At 35.0% G+C, this 20449-nt stretch overlaps 1 protein-coding gene across 8 annotated transcripts in view; it reads right to left on the reverse strand.

The window, feature by feature from the left end:
* Nucleotides 1-20449, reverse strand: part of Vps13 (vacuolar protein sorting 13C) — a 190209-nt gene that overhangs the window by 113542 nt on the left and 56218 nt on the right. For all 8 annotated transcript variants that reach the window (XM_089231119.1, XM_089231120.1, XM_089231121.1 and 5 more), the window contains 7 exons: nt 19017-19104; nt 18255-18372; nt 16774-16915; nt 15914-16105; nt 15046-15196; nt 12210-12292; nt 6909-7158 (listed from right to left, as the gene is read on the reverse strand). In XM_089231119.1, coding sequence (XP_089087245.1) covers nt 6909-7158; nt 12210-12292; nt 15046-15196; nt 15914-16105; nt 16774-16915; nt 18255-18372; nt 19017-19104 — 1024 coding nt within the window. The remainder of the gene's footprint in view (nt 1-6908; nt 7159-12209; nt 12293-15045; nt 15197-15913; nt 16106-16773; nt 16916-18254; nt 18373-19016; nt 19105-20449) is intronic.

The following is a 20449-nucleotide window of genomic DNA, read 5'->3' on the forward strand; positions in this document are numbered from 1 at the left end:
GTGCAGTAGCAGCTACTTTGGCGGCGGCCATACCACCCTTGAATGGCAAATAACGGTTGTTCATCCAAGAGTTTATGGGGTGGTGGTCACCACCGGCACAAGAGAAGGATGACCTTTCCCTGCCCTGATTCCTGGGTACGCCGTTGTTGACGATTAAAGATTTAGCCGGTTGGCTTCTGGCTTTCTCGGTCTTCGACTGCCGGTTCGTAGCTCTGTTGATTCCTTTGGCAAATGGACACGAAAGCAATCGCCAGTCTGATTGCTTGGACGTTTCCTGCCTAGCCGGGAACTGGTTCGTTGCCGATCTCCTCTTGTTGACAGCATGACCATCGTCGTATCGTTTCGAGTTCATCTCCTTGAGCTGCGAGGCCTTGCCCTCGGATGCGGACGCGTCCCGATTGGTCTTGCACTTGACGAGGGCGAGCGTCTTCTTCACCATGTTCCCGTTGATGTAGGGACAGCGCCTCGTACAGACATATGGTATCTTGGATCCTCGATTGACGACTGCCACGTCGATGACTTCTCCGTGTTCTGATATAAACTGCGACACTGACTCGGGTGTCATTCCCTCGGACGGCATGTTGCAGACCGGGGTCATTTTAGCGCATCTGGTTTCGCAAGCCGGTACGGGCACAATACAGCGCACTTTAGTGCCTCCTCCGTTGACTTGGAATTTGTTCGAGTTCCTGAGACAGTACCGGACGACCCTCCAGTCCTTGGTCAGAGTCTTGACCTTCCTGAAAGATGAGACCAACCTCAGGCTGATGTAGCCCTCCTTGTTTCTCTGGATTTGTTTCAGCAGAAAGTTGTTCTTCATGATGTTGAAGTTGGTGAAGTAGCTCTCGACTTGGGATATGATCCTCTCTTCAAGTTCTTCGTTCGGTATGCAAAAATCGTCGTTATTGCCGTTGTTGGCCTTCTGTTTGCCATCGGCAGATGAAGTACACACACCGTCCCTACGGCTCGGCTCATTGATCGGACTTGGAACTGGTACATTTTCCAAGAGTGCGTCGTATGCCGTCGGACATATTAACATTTCATTTATCAAGCGACTCGACACTGCGCAAGTAATTGGCACGTATCCGTGTTTGCCGTTGCTGATCTTCATCATACATATTTTGAGAGGGGCTATCTCACTTTCGCCAAATGCGGACTTGATCCTTATTCTCCCCTCGCCTTCACTGTCGTCGATCTCAACCAAATCAGATCTAACGACTGAGATCTGGGTCCCAGAATCAACTATGCCTCTTATTGTCTTCTGACCACATTTCAAACTCACGGTCTGCGGTGTGTCAATGTCCGCACCGACACCAGCTGCCGGCACAGTGATATGTGCTGTTAGAACTGTGGTTTCCTCAATCATGTCCCCCTCTTCTGTCTGGACAGAGTTCGCCTGGGCCCGACTCAAGGGCTCCTGCTGGACTCTTGCAGGACAAAACCTTGCTATATGGCCTTCTGCTCCACACGCATAACAAGTGACTGCGGCTCTCTCTCTGGTATTCGAACCCATCGTCGCTTTAGGTGGGAAGGACTCACCCTGAAGTCTCTGGTTCTCGCTGGCTTTCCATCCTGGATTTTGATGAACCGGTCTTGGGGTTCTCGTCCTGTCACTAGGAAAGGGTGTCTTCAGAGTCCTCTTCACATCATCGAATCTATCTAGTTTCTCCGATAGCTCACTTGGTGACACCATATCACTCCATTCGTCCAGATAGTGTTCCTTAAAATCTGCTGGAATGCGTTTTTTCATTTGATCGCTGATGATTAAATCTCTTAGTTGCTCAAACGTCGTGACCCCCAAAGCCTCCGTCCATCCATCAAAATAGGTACACAGTTCGTGGTAGAAATCTCTCCAGGTGCCCTCTTGATTCTTGTGGCGCGAAGAAAACATCTGTCGGAACTTCTCTGGGGTGAGTTTGAATCTCCGCAATAACAATTCCTTAACTTGATTATAGTCCTGTACTTGCTCTTCCGGCTCGCGGGCAATTAACTGGTTCATCTCGTAGGGAAGAAGTCCCAAGAGCTCAGCTAACCAATCTTCCCGTGCCAGGGCCGCGCGACGAGCTTGCAGCTCGAACAGCACCAGGTACAGACTTATGTCTTCTTCCATTCTGAACTTTTGCATCATGCTCTGGAAATCCCGGCTGGGGGTTCTGCCGCGCCCAGCTTGATTATTCTCCTCTCTTCTGACTCCTATCTCGATCCTCAGTCTTTCGAGTTCATGTTCCATCTCCTTTTCTCTACGCCGCTCCTCCATCTCCATCTCTTTCTCTCTACGCCTCTCCTCTATCTCCATCTCCATCTCTTTCTCTCTACGCCTCTCCTCTATCTCCATCTCCATCTCTTTCTCTCTACGCCTCTCCTCCATCTCCATCTCTTTCTCTCTACGCCTCTCCTCCACCTCTTTCTCTCTACGCCTCTCCTCCATCTCTTTCTCTCTACGCCTCTCCTCCATCTCCATCTCTTCTCTTTCTTTCCTATTGCCTATGATCGTTTTCAGCATCTCTCTGCACGTCGCTTCGTTGTACAGTTCACTTTCCTGTATGGTACTCACTAGTTGCATTAAGTTGAACTCCGGTCGGACTTCTACCCCCAAGTTGGCGGCCATGGTCTCCAGATCCTCCTTGTTCCCCTTTGCCAAATACGCCATCTTTATTTATCGTCTCGATACCGCCGTACAACACTTGCTCCTTTTTGCCTGGGCAGGATTGCCCCTCTCAGCACCGGTTGTCGGGTTAACTTCACGAAAAAAAAACCAGCGTGGGTGCTCGACGCTGCTACTATCCTCCTATACGAACCGGGTGGTTCCACTGTCGCTAGGACACTCTTCTTCGAATTCAGCTCACAACCTTGAGTCGTTGAAGCTACGACCTCATCCTACCGACTGCGCCAGTAAACTTTCCCCCGATTTCCTATCGGTCGTAGGTCCTCGGCTGTACCTCCACTACGACTTCAGGACGGAAATAACTGGATTCAACACTCCCAAAAGAAGAAAACAACACTTTATTTAATGTATTATCCAAAACCTCCCACAAAACCGTCCTGTCTCTTCGGTATCAACTTTTACACCTCTTCTCTTTTTCGAATGTCCCAACTCGTTCTCGTTTCTCTCTCTCGCGACTCCTGTTTCTCCTCGGCCTTTTTCCACCCTATTTTCTCCTGAACCTTACAATTACTGATTTAAATTAGTTTATTTCAGATATGAAAAAATGTGTTTCAATCAAATAAAGTTATTTATGCAGCTTTAAAAGTGATTTAAATTTTTATTAAATTACTTTTACTATGATTTATAGTCTTAAAATATATATTAATATATATTAATATAGATGCAATAGTCATACTGATTTAGCTGACAAATGGTTGCTCAAGATTTACAATGATGAAGTTATGGAATGTAAAGCTGACTAAGAAAATCTGACAGTTTGTATGGCAATCGATGGATCCATAATGAACCAATTGTATGTGCATTATCAAACAGTGTCATTCATGTTGATACTATTGACACATCTGGCTCATCGCATACTGGAAACTATTTAGCAAATTTTGTTTTTAGTTCAATGAAATCCACAGAAGAAAACTTCAAATGTAAAATATCAAGTTTTATTACAAAAAATAACTGTAAATATGGTTTCTTCCAGAATGACCCTGGATGAAGAGCTTGGCTTTTCAGGCCTTATATATGGGTGCAGTGCCCACATTTTAAACCTGCTAGCCAAAGATTTGGTTAAAACTGATGTAACGAAGCATGTTATACAAGTACAGTATATTTAAATATTTTCACAATCATCATCTCTCGAAAGCATGGTATCACACAGAAGGTGGAAGTGAATTAATATTTCCTGTAGAGGCATGATGGAATACTTATTGTCATTCTCTTGAATCTTATGTTAAAATTGACCAGTTATTACCAAAGTTTGTGAAGACCACAAATCTCAAATATACAGTGACATCTCCAGTAAAATTGTAAATATTGGTTTAAAAAGAAATGTCAAGGACATGGTTGCGATTCTGAAATCGATAGCCAAAACTATTGATTTTGTACAAAAGAACAACTGCTCCCTAGCGGAATGAGTATTCTTAACTAGCATGGGAAAAACAGCAATTGAAGATAAAAGAAGCATAAAACAATAAAAAGGTATGTCTTCAGCATATAAAAATAGATATGAACGATCATATTAATAGATGCACACTTTGCTGCATTTATTCTAAGCTCATTAGTGTTGATTTCTGATATGGGAATTGATGTCAAAAAAGAAAAAAGAAATAAGGGTCTTGAATTTATCAAACAAAACTGTGGCTCTATGTTCCTGACAATTAGATTAAAATTTTTGGGGAAGTTGGAACAATTTCATGCCGAAAATGGTTTTTTTTTAACCCTAAAGTTGTTGATACAATGTCTGATTTTGTGTGGCCGAATAGTTTTTATAATGTTTTTGGTAAAGTTGTAATTACAAAGAGTGATATGCAATTCTTGAACCTGCTAAGTATTGACTGCCTGTGCTGAAAGGATTTTTTTTTAATGTTTGGTACAGTTCATTCCAGATAGTGAAACAGATTAGGAGTAGGCAAAAACATTAAAACTAGTGTTTCTAATGAAGCAAATGAACAATTATTGAGGGTAAAATTATTCAATACGATATACGTGTGGCGACGAATATAACTCGAGATGGCAGTTGTGTCGCGCGCGCCCTCTTCGGCTCTACTAGCTAAAACTCGCTCGCGTTTCTGACCAATGTTCTCGAATGTACTGTATAATATTGTAGAGTCTTCTTGTTGTTGTTGTATCAGTCGGTCGCTTAATTCTCGCTCTCAGAGTTAATTAAATAAATGTTAATTATTTGTTAACTCTTGATCATGCTATTATATCACGGAATAAAACATCAAATAGCTGAGCCAACTAGCTAAATATGTAAGATATCTATTCAAGAAATGTAAGGCTTTTTTTTTTCTTAATAAAATGTTCTGACATATCTCACAAGTACAGTTGAATCCCATTGTAACGAACTCTAAGAGACAGTAGAAATCACTTCGTATTTTTGTGATAAAGGAATTCCAGGTGTTTTAAAAATGTTCCTAAGTATACTTATCTGGGGGATTAGAAAATTTTTGTTAAAATGAGATTTTTTTGCTATAACAGTATTTGTTAAAACAGGATTCGACTGCATATGGTTCTTTATGATTTCTGCATATGATTCATTAGTTTGCAATAGTTTTTTAAATAACCATTATTTTTATAAATTAAAATTTCTTTAATTGTATATTCTAAGAAAATATAGATTAATGACTAGTGTGTTAGTAATATATTTAAATACATATTTTGATATTTAATATGTATTTAAAAAATCATTAAAATAAAAAAAATCTGATTTAAATTTAAAAAACCAACAACTCTGGTTGCAAGGCAGAAAAAAAAAAGATTTTAAATGCAGACTTTAGCAAATTTTTGGAAAACCTGCATTCAATTACACCCACATCTGCATCAATCGAGCATATTTTTTCTACTTTTGGACAAATATGGTCGAAACTGAGAAACAAATTTGGATGTGGAAAAGCAATTATTGAAAGTGTATAGATCACTCAAATCAAAAGATGTTATTGAAAAGGATTGGTAATTGTGAGTAAGAAAACATTCATGAAAATGTTTATTTTCTTTACTTGTAAAAAAAAAAGACATTTAAAATATAATGGGAAGAAATATAATTTAAATAGCATTGAATGCATTGATGTATTTGTGTTTTTCTTTAGGTAGAGTCATGACCCCCCCCCCCCCCCCCACTTCCTGGAGTTAGGACTCCTTGGCAGAGATCTTTCATGGAGTCCCTCTGTAATGAATTTATAGGGTAAAAATCGAAAATAAGATTTGTCCCGGGCTGGAGTTCAGCAAGTTCCACCCTTGTAGGGGCCACAGATAGAGTATGACAATGCAATAACATCATTAGAAAGTATACTGTTTGTGAGTGAATGCAGTTTTAAGGTGTAGTTTTTGTTGGGTTTTTCCAGGTTGAGCAAAATCAGACAAACCCTGGGTTATACTGACAGACTCATTGCGAGAACCCCAGGTTCAAATTCCACAGGCGGGACAGTCGTGGATGGCTGAAGTTGGTTTTTTGTGGTTCCCAACTTCCAGTTGTGAATGCAAGCCGATCTCTCCATTAAAAAGTCTTGCAACAAAGATTAACAAACTTACAAGGATACAAATATTCAGTCATTAAACTTCACTCATAGTTTAAAAAATAGATGGTAACACTAAAAATTAACACACAACACTAGTTACGACTCAGACTAGGGTTAGCAAATCAAGACTGGGAAAGGAAGACGTCTGCGCACCCAGCCTTAGCGACATCACTTATCCTAATTTTCCCAATAGATGGCACCACTATTCTGACCAATAAAACTGGCAACAATAATTTTTACAACTCTAAAACAAAACTGCTAAAAAAACAAAAACAGAAAAAATTTTGGGAATTTCGATGGCTATTGGTGAATGCGTGTGGGAGAAAACACACATCAATGAAGAAATTTGTGTTTCAAAGTGGAGAAAAAAAAATCCCCCCCCCTCAAAAAAAAAAAAAAATCCAGAAACCTGGAAAGGAGGAAAACAGACAAATTTTCCGAAACATAAGAGGATACTTGAAATGACATGAAAAAGGAAAACAGTTGGTGATCCTAACTCAGACCATTAGGTACACATGCACACTTCCAGCACAACTCACTTGGTAGTAAATTGCCATAGTGAAAGAAGTTGTGCTCGGTTTGAAAAAAAAAAAGAAAATTCCACTTCACCAAGATACTAGACTTTGGACAAGGACAGTAACATACATACTTATCTATTTGCATAGCTTACAACCCAAATAAAGAAATAACAAAAAGCTGGGTTAACTAGTAAAATAACAATAAATGGATGTAATTACCTGTTTTAGCATCGCTCTGGCTTATCAAACCTTTCTTAACACGGGGTGGTTCTGAATGAACAACCTTGGTAGTAGTTTGTTGAGAAGAGTCAGTGAATTCAGATAACTTTGCTAATAAATTATTAGAAAAATCCACGATAGAAAGAATGGCTTCTAGGTGTAACACAAAATTAATATCTCTACATCTCATAGTTATTCGCTGCATTGTGGAATCATAAACAGTGGCAAAATCTGGAGCTTTCTTATCAACCTGCAGGAAAAAAATAACAACTTATGGACTTATGGTTTATGGATCATTTAAACAAATCCATTATATATATGCAGTGATGTATTGGAAAATATCACTCCATGTTTTTAGCTGACAAGAGACACAACTTAATGTTTCTCAAGTGCAGAAGATGGTAAACGTAAATATTGCTGAGGCACACTGAGATAATTGGAACCATATCATTAGTTCAAGTTCAACCTAGCACCTACTTTTGAGAAGTCAATAAAGATTTTTGAAAATATGGCACACAGCAGGTTTTTAAAATTATTCTTCTTGTTAGGGTTAGTACATTAACCTCCTTTTCTTCAGTGTCCCATTCTTGAGATTAATTTCATTTTTTAGTGGGCGGGGGGGGGGGGGGGTGCTGGTTTCTTGGCCCCTCAAGGAGGCAAGGCGAACCTGAAGCTGATTGTGCTGTAGAATCATTCATGAAATAAATTTAAGCAAAAGGGAAAAAATTCATTTATACCATAAAAAGCTCAAACAATTTATTTTAATCTGGTATAGAATGCTAATTAACAAACTTTAGCATGCAGAAAACTCAAAATTCACTAAGTTAATTAACAATTTTCGTATGTAGAAAACTCACAATATAATATAACCCCTCCCCCCATGAATATTTACTGGCATATGAAAGAAATGAGAAAGGAAATGTGAATTTTCTCGGACTATCGAACTTGAGAAGTAAAGACTGAGCTTTCATTTCACTATTTCTAATCATACTTTTGTCTTTAATATTGGGCCATTGAAATGCAGATATAGACCTATTTTTCTTTCAAATTTAGCTTCCCGACAAGTCTCAACTTTGGTTAGATGCTCAATGAACTTTGCTAAACTTTTTATTAACCAACATCACCAACCTTTGCTTCTGAATGGTTTTTTTTTTGACATTATGTCTATGAAGTTTTGTTCTTCCTCTATTTTGAGACACCTATAACAATAGTGTAGGCTGTAACTAACTATTTTGACACACCCTAAGTCTATAAAAGCAGCTAGTGATGACTCAGGAGCTTCATCTCTTTCTTCACATTTGTACCACAGTTTAAAAAGCCAATAAAAATAGGTACAGATAGGTGCAGAGTAAATGCACTGGGCTTCACTTGCCTTAGCACAGAGGAAAACATGGGGAAAACTGGAGAATCAGAATTAGGGAGGTTTTTACGCAGATCCAAATTCTGTATAAATATTAATATAAAAGGGATTTTTATATTAATATTTCAATATAAAAATCTAATGCAAGGATTTTTCATTAATGAAAGTAAAATTGTAGGAGGATACATATATATATTCTAGAAACCTTGGATTTTCCCCTTTTGCAAAAGCATGACATTGTGCAGAGACATCATCGAACAGCGCCAAGCCGCCACTCATTGCCAACCAGTAGGTTGAATTACTCATCATTATTACTTTCCAATCAAATCGTGCCAACAAAAAAATTGCCATCAGCTTGAAATGGGACATATAGTCAAAGAAAATACAAGTCATCTCACCAACTTTGGATGTCACAAGGCAGAATTGACGCTGGCTGTTTGGCAAATTTTGTCTTCGCCCCCCCCCCACCCACCCCAAAAATGAAATGCTGTTTTTGTTATTTGACGTACTGGTGACAATTAACATTATGCTTGTGATGTAATTTCGGAGGACTAAAAACGGAAGCATTTCTTTCTTCCAAGTTAATTGTTTAGGAATAATTTTCTCCCAAAAGTAAGGATTTTTTACAATCACGGTCAAAATTCAGAATATATAAGAATTTTTCGGGAGTCCAGGACATGGAGTAGAAATTCGGGAGACTTGGTAGCTACGGGAAAGCGTAAACCTCATAATTCCTATTTTACCTTAAGCTATATTATAATAAAAACATAACATAATAAAAAAGAAAGAAATAGATACCAAAAAATTGTTATTAGACCAACTCCCACTTTCAGAAATAGTTGAAATGTAAAAGGCAAACACAACCAGGTAGCAACATGACCACAAACATAACTTTCTCCACATGGAAAGTTCCTTGTAACCTTGTATGAGTAGCTATCGTACCAATTACATTTTTACTGAAAAATAGAGTATGTGCTACAGGAAAATTGCACAAGAGAAGAAGCTAACTAAATTTTACAAATCTTGAGTGCAAGATATACAGAAAACTGGATGTTGTGAAGATATTTATTATTTGAGATGTTGATTTTTTAAGGAAGGAAAAAACCAGGGTTGGTAAAAAAACCACAAAACCAGGTTTTTTTGGTTTAAACCAGGTTTTTTGGTTTAAACCGGTTTTTTGTTTTAAATAGTATTAACATTAAAAACAATGAAATTTCTGAAAAATCATTCAAACTTCTAATAATTAACTAAAATAAAATGGTTATAATGTAGTACTAATGGTTATAATGTAGTAGTAATGTGTAAACACTATTCCCATACTAATTTATCAGTAAATATTTCTTACATTTTAACAAAAACCAACTTTTGCAATTTAATTATTTTTTGCTTAACTCAATGGATTACTGTGTGTTTGAAAATTCTTTCAATGTTATTATTAATCATATAGTATATAAAGGTTTTTCTCCAGTTACTTTTAGTATACTTAATTAGGAAGCTATTTTGCAAAAAGTAATAAAAATTATGTGAAATAATGTAATGGTGAATATAATGTATTTAATGAAGCATAAATAATGCAGATTAATTATCAATGATTTATGATATACAGGGTGATTATAACTAAGGTTCTGATTTCAAAACACTGTAAAAAAAGAACGATTGTCAGAATGACTTGAAAAATGACATGTCAGAATGACTTGAAAAATGACATGAATATTCCTGAAAAAATTCAATTTTATTTGATAAAGGGGGAAAAATACTTAAAAATGTAAAATTAATGACATCATCCAACATGTGGGAAATTTGCTTGCAGAGTGGAAACGATAGCCAGTCATGGCAAAATGATACCTTAATTATAGCATTGCACGATTTCATAATTCATGGAAACGTCACAAAAAACGAAGTAATTGAACAAATAACTACAACTTACTTAAGAAATGTAAAATATGTTGTCCAATACTGAGGTTGAAAGCACAAAAATTGTTGTTCAACAACAGAATCGAAGTATGTCATGGTCATGATGTGGATGTGCTTGCAATTCAGCTTCATTAAACCAAACGCTCCCCCCCCCCATTAATATTCATATAGGGAATGTGCTGGAGATTGCAATTCACCAAAGTTTGCAATCTGACCACTGTTTATAGCATTTTGAGGTACCCCCACAGCCAGAAGTTGCAAGGGTTAAGGTGCATCCTGTCAAAATGGGTCTTCAGCAGCTGCTTTGCTGGTATTGCAATGTGCATCTTGATAGAAGTTCTATCCACACACTGATGCTGTGGAAATGCTGAAATGATGTGGTTGCACAAAATAGATTATACTGCTGGCCAAGTACAGCATCATCTACTTGCACATTTTGCACTACTTGCATTTTTTCCTTTCGCAATAGAAACTTCCATTGCTTCAGGAGTATCCATGCAAATTTTCATCATTCTGATCAGTACTTATTGTATAGTTTTGGAATCAAAACTTAAATTATAATCACCCTGTATATTGCTGATTATTTTTCATAAATCTGTTACTACTATACAGTAGAACCTTGATTAACTGGGCTTAACAGTGTGAAAGTATAAAAAAAACAACTATTGAATATTAAGACTGGGAGATATACAGTAGGAGATGTGCTACTTCTTATGGGAAAGAAAATGTAAATGTATGTGAGGTAATGTAACTACTAGTACACTGGTCTTTGTCCTTTAAGGACAGCTGGTGTCTTTATTGGATTATGGGACCACCTGCCCCTAGCATGATGGTGTCACTACTGTTGCTGCTTCTTTGTGAATAGAAAAAGAAACCCTGTGAGATAATACACCACTACATTTAGATGTGTGATGCAATCCTTATTCATGAATTTGCTAAAGGTAGAGCATCAGAATGTAGCCAAAGGTTAGAAAATGTTGTAAGATGAGAAATTTTGGCTTTTGTATATAACTTTATATAACTAAGATACTTCATATGAAAAAAATATATATGTTCTGGCCACTTTTATGAGACTTTTTGAAAAAAACCACTTATAAAATCTTATGTCATTTAAAGATATACCATCAGAATGTACCCCAAGGATATAAAATGGGGTAAAAATGAAATATTTTGGCTAATAATGAACCAATATGATATTTTTCAAGGAAAAAAATTATATTTAGGCAACTTTTATTTGATTTTTTGAAAAAAACCACTTGGTTAAAACCAAGGTTTAAACCAAACAACCCTGGAAAAACTCATCTCTACCTCTACCAGGAGTCGAACCCGGGTCCCTCGATTGCGAGACGAGTGGTCTGACCACTAAGCTACAGAGGAGATAGAGATTTTCCTTTGCTAGAGCGTATATATACATATGCTGAAAGAACCGTGCAATGGACAGTGACACGATCAGCTAATAGCTCATGGTCGACAAGCCACCAGATGACTGTATATATATGACATGAAGTTTTGATATGAGATGAGTTTTTTTTCCTTCCTTAAAAAAATCAACATCTCAAATAATAAATTTCTTCACAACATCCAGTTTTCTGTATATCTTGCATTAACAAGTGGAGAGTGACATCATGTCTTATAAATCTTGTGTGGTTCCACTTACCTCAATATACCTTATCTATTTTTCACACAATAAATCACTGCATAAAACCATTTTGATAAGAGTAATGATAATAGTATTTTGTTTAATATCTGTTTGTAATGTAATGGCTTTGTATAACCTCATTGACAAAGTTTCCTAGACTAAACCTATCTAGAAGACTTGGTATAAGTGACACTCAAATTGCAAGTCATCAATTAGTTTATCAAGTAAAAATTTGTTTACAATGTTTGCTTGTCTTGCAAAACTCTCCTACACCAAGTTTCTCACAATCCAAAGTTTTACTGTACTGGTAATTGAGATCAATGTATATCCACCCAAATTAAAGGGTACAATATAAGACAAACCCTTCTCCAAATAAGACTATACTCACTTGCAAATATTTTACAAAAAATAAATCTTCTTTAAGTTCATTGATTGAGGAAGACAATATTTTTATAGGTGACTCAGTAGAACCTGCATAAACAAAATAATACATAAAAAATAACAATAATCACCTGTTGCACTAGCAAACTAATTGATATAATTAATACATACTAATATATGGAGCATCATTATAAAAAAACTGGTAATAAATATAAATGATAAAATGGCCATCTATATAGCAAGTAATATCTAGATTAAAACAATAATAAAGCAGACAGGCTATATTCAATTTCACAATAAAAATTACAGAAAATTTACTGAAACTATTTACTTAATTTATTCGAATCATACTAGTAATAATCTTACTATGAAGTTATCAAGTAATTACAAAGTTATTAAGTTATAATTAGAGTACGGAAGTTCAGGCAAAATGCCATATCAATGCCATTTTTTGCCATTTTCAAACTTTTTGGTAAAAATGCCTTTTTTGAAGTTTTCCGGCCATAAATGCCTATTTTAAATATTTTTAAGTTCATTAGTGAATTTCAGAGGCCATCATCTATAAAGCTTGAATATTTTAAGCATTGAGAACAAAAGAATTGCTCTTTTAAAAATTTTCCAACTCTCTCTGTACTAATTATCATCAGAAAGTCCACACGAATAAGTGATCTGAGAGATAGACAACTTGGTGTTGCAGTGCATTAACTTTGCTTTGATTGGATGGTGTTAGATGCGAATGATTTTACAAGGTAATGACAGACATTAGTTTACCCAAAATTGCAAAAAAGGAACCACAGCTTTTTTTGCAATTTTGGGTAAACTAATGTCTGTCCTTACCTTGTATTATCTAACCCAAAAGGTAATTCATTTCTACAACCTCTGACAATAAAGTTTGGTGAATAGTCCTGTAACATTAACGTAGATGAAATGTTAATGAAAGTTACCTTACTATCCTTCGAAATAGTCACCTCCCATTACTATGCACCGCTGAGATCTCCTATACAAGTCCTGGAAACTTTGCAAGAAGTCTTCTTTTGGGATGTAGTTCAAAAGCCTCGTCACGTTTCCTTGGATGTCAGGAATATCGTCAAATCTCTTTCCTTTCAAAGTGAGTTTGAGTCGTGGGAATAGGAAGAAGTCTGGAGGATTGAGATCTGGCGAGTATGGTGGATTTTCAATTTGCACCCCCCCTTTTTTGCCAGGAACTGTTTGACGATATTGGCTGTGGAGGGCGAGCACTGTCATGAACAAGAAACCATGAACCTTGTTGTGCGTACTGAGGTCGTACCCTGCGTAGACAGTTCATGAAACGGGTAAAAATTTCAATGTACCTTGCAGCATTCATCGTCGTTCCCTCAGGTAGAAATTCCTTGTGGATTTTTCTGTTCTCAGTTAAGAACCAACACACTAAACAAGCACTTTGTAAAACAAGTCTTTCACGGAACACAAACGACGCTCAACTGAACAATCGTGGCGGCAGATGGTCAACACCTGCAGCTACGCATGTGCAGCGTTTTGCTTTGCCAGTGTTGCCAGATCGGCCGTTCTGACTTCATTCACCGAACTTTATTGTCAGAGGTTGTATTTTTTATGTCAAGGGTCGTATATTGCTATTTTTTTGTCAGGCGAATGATTCTGGTTTAGATAAATGCAGCCCATGTTAGAAAATCAGAGGAAAATTATAAATTTTGGTTCGCTACATGCTTCGCTTCAGCATGTCTCACTCAGGCATTGGACTGCATTGTATATGTATAGCTGACCAATGACTGTCCCAAGAGGTCATCGTCATGGCTTACACAAGGCAGAGTAGGAGCAGACAGGGGCTCTGAGGCCTATATCATTCTGCTGATTTTTTTCTTTTTTTTTCACACAATAAATGCACTGCAAACAATCACGGCTATTTACCTATTTACTATTACCTATTTAAAGTAATTACATACATATTTAGTATTTGATTAAATTTACAAGTCACCCTCAGTGGGTGTGCAACGCAGATGCGACCACACAGGGATCCGTGCTTGCAGGAGTCCCACATATGTGGTAATATAAAACAGCTAATTTTTTTTGACATTAGAACAAGGTAACTATGTTTCAACTATAGACATGATAATGATCATTCCAAATAATACAACAAATACACAAGAATTATTCGCAACTCGAAGGAGCCCCACAGGGCATTTTCTTTAAAGGCGTCTGGTAATTGTGGTCCTGGAATTGACCTAATAATGAGGATCTACTGACATTTTATTTTGTGCTTGAAATTAGTTTAACTTGCATTATAATGCAGTTATTATAAATCATAATTAACGCAGTAGAGGGATTAAATGCAACCAATTTTTCAGCTAGTTTTTAGACCCTTAATACCTTATAGTTTTAGTTATATTTTTCCTTTTTTCCATAAATTATAAATGCCCTTTTTAGTGGCTATTTTAGGCGTTTTAGTGCCTTTTTGTATGCCTATTTTGATCATTTTTAGTGCCTAAACTTAAAGGCTCTAATTATAACGCTATAACATGAACAAAAGTTCACCTTTTTCAATGCTTTACCTTAATCATTAATATTGATCAGTGTTATAAAAAAAAAAATTGGAGTAATTTCACTCCTCTCTACAATTTTAAGGTGTTATTTTGAAAAATGAGGGGTATTTTTATAAAAAAAACTGAGTGATACTATATTAAAAAAAATGTACTTAAAATTTGAAGGCGTATTTTCACTCTTCTACAAAATTTTGAGGGGGGGTAAAATTGAATTTTGATGCATGAATCATCCGTCTAGATGTGTGTTGGTGAACACTGATATTGATGGTACTTGTAACTTTCAAACTTTCCTAACTTTATACTCACTGTAACCATGCTCCAAAAGAAGTGCACCCAAGTAAACTTCAGCAGCCATTTCAAACGTTCGCATCGTAAAGATTGTACCAAAATTATTAAATGAAAATTTCAAAGTTCTAACAGTTGAGGTGCCTACATGATGGGAAACTGCAACCGCAAACTAATAAAAGAATAAAGTAATTCTTTTTCAGCTTTGTAATAAGACATGAGTTTTAAGAGAATAAAGACAACATTTAACAAAGACAAAAATTTAGAAAATATGACATAACCAGATAATTGTAACTAAAATGGTGTGTTCTGTAATCATTATATCATTCAAGTACCAAAGAAAAGAAAGGAAAGTTTCATGAATGCATCTATGAATGCCTATCATAAAATAAATACAGAGGTAAAGAATAAATACTACAGAGGTAAAGTCAGTCAACTCATTGGGCATCTTGCCTGTTGTGGCCACCTGTTGCTCATGCGTAATTAGTCGTTATATTAGTTTTTGACTAAATATGAAGTTGACATATTTAGTCGAAAACTAATATAATGACTAATTACGCATGAGCAACAGGTGCAGCTGCACAGGGCCCACTTGGAAGAGAGTCCAGAATGGCCCATTTAGGCACCAGAAAAGGCCTAAATGTGAATTCTTGAACAGGAATGGCTAGTTATGGCACTGACTATGAGTAAGAAATAGTATATTGGATTAAAAATATAAGCAAATATTACATTGTAGCTCCACCACAACTTGAATTTAAAAAAAACTCAGGAGATGTGTAAAAAATAAAAAATAATATTAAGCTACTTATGTATAGTATACATAAATTTTGGAAGGAAAAAAAACATGATTGAATAGAAGATTTAGAGAAAACTACATCTCTTTTCTCACCTGTTTGATTTCAAATTTTAATTCTAAATCTGTTCTCTGTACAGCTGGAGTTTCTGAAGTTTTCATTCTTGTAACTTCTTTATCTTCACTTTCACTGGAAGAGCTTGAAGTAAATGTCTGGACGGCTTCTTTTTTTGCTTGCTGAAGAACTTTGGCATTAACAACATTGATATCAACAGCAGCAGTGGGCTCCTTATTGCAAGTAAACCCATATTTACTTATTTGAGTTACTGAACTGAGGTATAAACTAAACATATAAAAACTCAGAATAAAATATAAAATAAACTGACTTTTGCATCATGATTATGAACTGATCATACCAATACTTTATAATATAGACATGATTTCAGTATATAGTTGATGCTTGATATAACGACTCCTTCCTCTCATCTAATCTAAATGTGTGATTCACATGTCAAAATTTAATTTTACTCGAACAAATTTCACTTAAGAGTGAAAATACTCCTTCAAATTTAAGGTAATTTCCAACAATTGAGTTTTTTCTAATTTTCTAAAAAAAATACCTCTTAAAATTTTTGAGAGGAGTGAAATTATTCTTCAAAATTGTCTTTTCAGATGACACTGTTCTGAACACAGTATGTCTTGCGCCGACATATTTTTTTACTGAGTAACAGGGGGAGTTAAGATTTGGTAATTCATAGATTACAAGTTTCCAGATAAAAGTTACAAAATATTAAATACCACTGAGCCAACTTCATAAAAATGAATTATGACATGCTGATACAAAGTGTGAAATGAAGTATTAAAAACATTCGATTTTAAAATCCTAGTTGTATTCATCAAAACTCAAAAGATAGTTTTAATTTGTGATGAAATAGATAAAAAAAAGATCAATTTACCTTTGTCTTAAAACTCTTTTGTTGCACAGGAGGAGTGCTTGAACTTGGCAAAGGGATGCTTGTAGCTATCTTGAGCAAATCAAAAAGCTGATGGTCGGATACACTCAAGTCAAGCAAGGAAAGTTCACCAGAGATTTTGATTCTAGAAAAATAGACATTTATTTCTTTAACAGAAAGTCAGAGGTTTGGCAGCACTAAATATGCGCATTTAGCCACTCATCTTTTAAGTCTTTTAAGAATGACGCTCTTTCGAGACAACTCCTAAAAGCACAGTACCAAATGTGTAAATTACAAGGTCTGATGTAAATAATTCAAGGTGGACCAGATGGTTTTACAGCGTTGCCCATCCTTTTTTTAAAGGGATTTGTTTGCATTTTAATGTTCAATGTGAGTGTAATAATTTTTGACAAATGAAGCACTTTAATTGCTCGCTCTTTGCTGAGCATTGTAAATATTGTTTATGCCTCTGCATGCCCTAAAAATGCAGAAGGCAATTGAATGCTATTCTGTAGCATCAGAATCACCAAGCCTAAAATAGGCCTATGCATCCAACTGCTTTGTTATACAAATTGTTGTTTCACCTATACACAAAATGTGCCCCATAATTTTGAATGATGAATGTTAGTTACTGTACAAGACCATGAAGTCATAAATATAAAATTATTTTTTCCCATCCAGACAGAAGTTTTAACGACTACTCTACATGTTGAACCCTTAAACAAAGCAAACAAAAAAAATAATAAACCGAATGGTCTGCATACACCCCCCCCCCCCACAAATAACTTTAAAAACGATACAATTTCTGCTTTGGCAGACTCATTAATTGTAATCTACAAAATTTGTAATATTTGGCAATTTATTGATGATTCTCTCTTCAATTAAAATCAATTTAACAAATTTTGTTGATAGGATTTTGTAAAAAACTGGGAAAAGTAGGACAAAAACTAGAAAGTAGAACAAAACCGAGAAAGTAGGACATTTTACTAAAAAGTAGGACGAGTGGGAGTCCTGAATAAAGTTCCCATTAAAAATATTCTTGCACACATTCATTTGTTCCAAAAATATATGCCATCAATTAGCCATCCCCCAGTTTATTTAGGGGAAAAAAAAAAATATATATATATATATATATCATATTCCTCCTGCATTAAATAGCAAGGGATACCCACACACCCTTGCATAAATGGTAACGAGGGGGGGGGAAGCAAAGGAAACGATCACACCACTAAAAATATATAATTGTAAGTCAATACAGGGCGGGGGTGAAAGGAAATATCACCCCTTCCACTATACACATCCTCAGTGATTGAACTCAAACCAACCCCTTCTGACCCCCCCCCCCCCCCATCCCAAAAGAGCATGTAACCTCTTAAGCACCATTGGTGATTAAAATTTCAATTAACATACATTAAACGTTCCACAGGGTCAAAAATAAAATAAAATAAATATTAACAATTAAAACAATATTGAAAAATTCTTACTTGGGCATTCTTGGGTCAATAGAAATAATTGATTTATGAAGATCCACTTTCAGAGATACTGGATGAAGAATGTGCAAGGAAGATGATGTCGATCCAAGAGCTTCTTGCCAGTCATTATCTATGCGACATTTGCAAAATGGTTGAATTAAAAATATAAAAGTGCATGTATAATAAATTTATCTGCTTTGACACTTTGAAAATGTGACCAGTTTCTAACAAACATTTATTATCCAAAATATTTGTTTTCATGCCTGCTGATAAACCTGTATATGACAAATTTATAGAAAAAATTACAGTATATTTAGGAACAGACCTCAGTAAATGATTATATAGGTCATTCATACAAAATTGGACAAAAAATTAAAAAAAGAAAAGATCAAAAACAAATGTCAACCAAAAAAATCTAAAAAACTTTAAGGAACCCTTCTTTACCTGCTGTTAAATGAAATATAGTCAGCAACAAAGTTTGTTCAAAATTCATGGTGAAAATATTCAATTTTAACCGTGTTAAAAGAGATAGTCATTTGCCTTTTGTGTTTGCCTATTCAAATTTGCCAAATTCTTCAGGAAACAAATAAATAAAGAAGGATGAGCTGAGAGGGAAATTTGAAAAATTTAGTGTAGTCAAGAAAATTGATCTCTGACTCTGAAGTTTTTGATATTCTACTGTATGTGAAAACTTGCAATGCAGTTTTATTTATTTATTTTTCTTTTTTGCTTGAAAATAATTTAAAATATGAAATGCAAACAATTTTTATTTACCTGTATATGCTAGAACTACTTCTGCATTTTCAATAGCGATATTAAATTTGTCATATGCGCTCTCAATCATTGTACTTAATACTTCATCCTGAATTTTAAAAAAAAAGAAAATAGTAACAAATAATTTCCATTATAAAAAGAAGTGGAGAAATAGCAAATGAAGCAATAAATGATAATATAAACAGTTAAAAAAAAAGTTTCTCGAAACTTCTAAATAATTCAAGGTGATAAAATAAACAAAAAACAAGTAATTTTTCGACATAATAATAACTATTATTTCATTATAACCCTCCGATTTCTGAAGATAATTGAAAATTTTTTTTTGAATAATAATATTCTCATATCAATATAATCGATTTACATTTTTAAACTTATGAATAGTATTGAATATATTTTGTCAGAAGAGTGTTTAGGGTCCTCAAACCTTTTGTCCTTTAAGCTTTTCCCTAGTATCCAGAAACAACTGCATAACAGCACAGCAATTATGTTGCAGTAAAATCAAATAGCTGTATTTAGCAATTTATTTAAAGATTTGGATCCTTTGACTCACATGAAAAATTATGCATGCACCCAGAAAACACTTAAAGGTAGTTACTACTTTAAGTGCTTTCTTACTCAGAACTACCAGTTAAGAGGAAAATTTCAATGGAGATGTGTACAGGGTGGGTAAAAAAAAGAATCAAAATTTTATTTATCCAGAGATGGACAGATATTTCAAATCAAATCAATTTATTCATTTACAACATACAGAGATTTAGATTAGTTTAAACAAAACAAAACATATTTATCATCCAGAGGCTGTGATGCCTGTATTGAAAACTGATTGAAAATTTACATGATAATTGAGGAATAAAATATATAAAACATACGACATGAACAGAAACATAAAACAAAAAAAAAAGAGACAGATATACAACATAAAAGATACAAAATTATCACTGTCAAATAAAAAAAATACGTAAAGATAAGAAAAATCAAGAACGAAAAAACATAACACAAAAAAGACAAAGCTCTTAATGCATGGCGAGAAATGTAAAATAAAACAAAACATTATAGATAAAAATTATATGAAGAAAAAAAATTAAACTCGCACATACATAAACAAACACAAACAAGAACAATTTTTTTTTTAATTGAAAAAATACACATAATTAAAGTGGCAAAGCTAAATTGAATCAATTTTATTGCTCCTCCTAAAGGTCAAAATAAGAGTCTACATCGTCTATTGAAATTAATAATTTGAATAATGATTTTTTAAATGCCGCGTGTGTGGGTATATTTTGTATTTCAAGTGGTAGTGAATTATATAATTTCGGAGCTAAATAATAACAATGTTTACGAAAAATCTCTTTCCTAAAGGTAGGAATACATAATAATTTGTCTTCTGTAAATCATATGAGGACTTCGCTCGGAAACATTATCTTTTAAACTGC

Source organism: Pholcus phalangioides, unplaced genomic scaffold (genome assembly GCF_987345545.1).
Source record: "Pholcus phalangioides strain wild (caught in Gottingen) unplaced genomic scaffold, Ppha-v1.0 ptg000004l_1, whole genome shotgun sequence".
In the NCBI taxonomy this organism is placed as follows: domain Eukaryota; kingdom Metazoa; phylum Arthropoda; class Arachnida; order Araneae; family Pholcidae; genus Pholcus; species Pholcus phalangioides.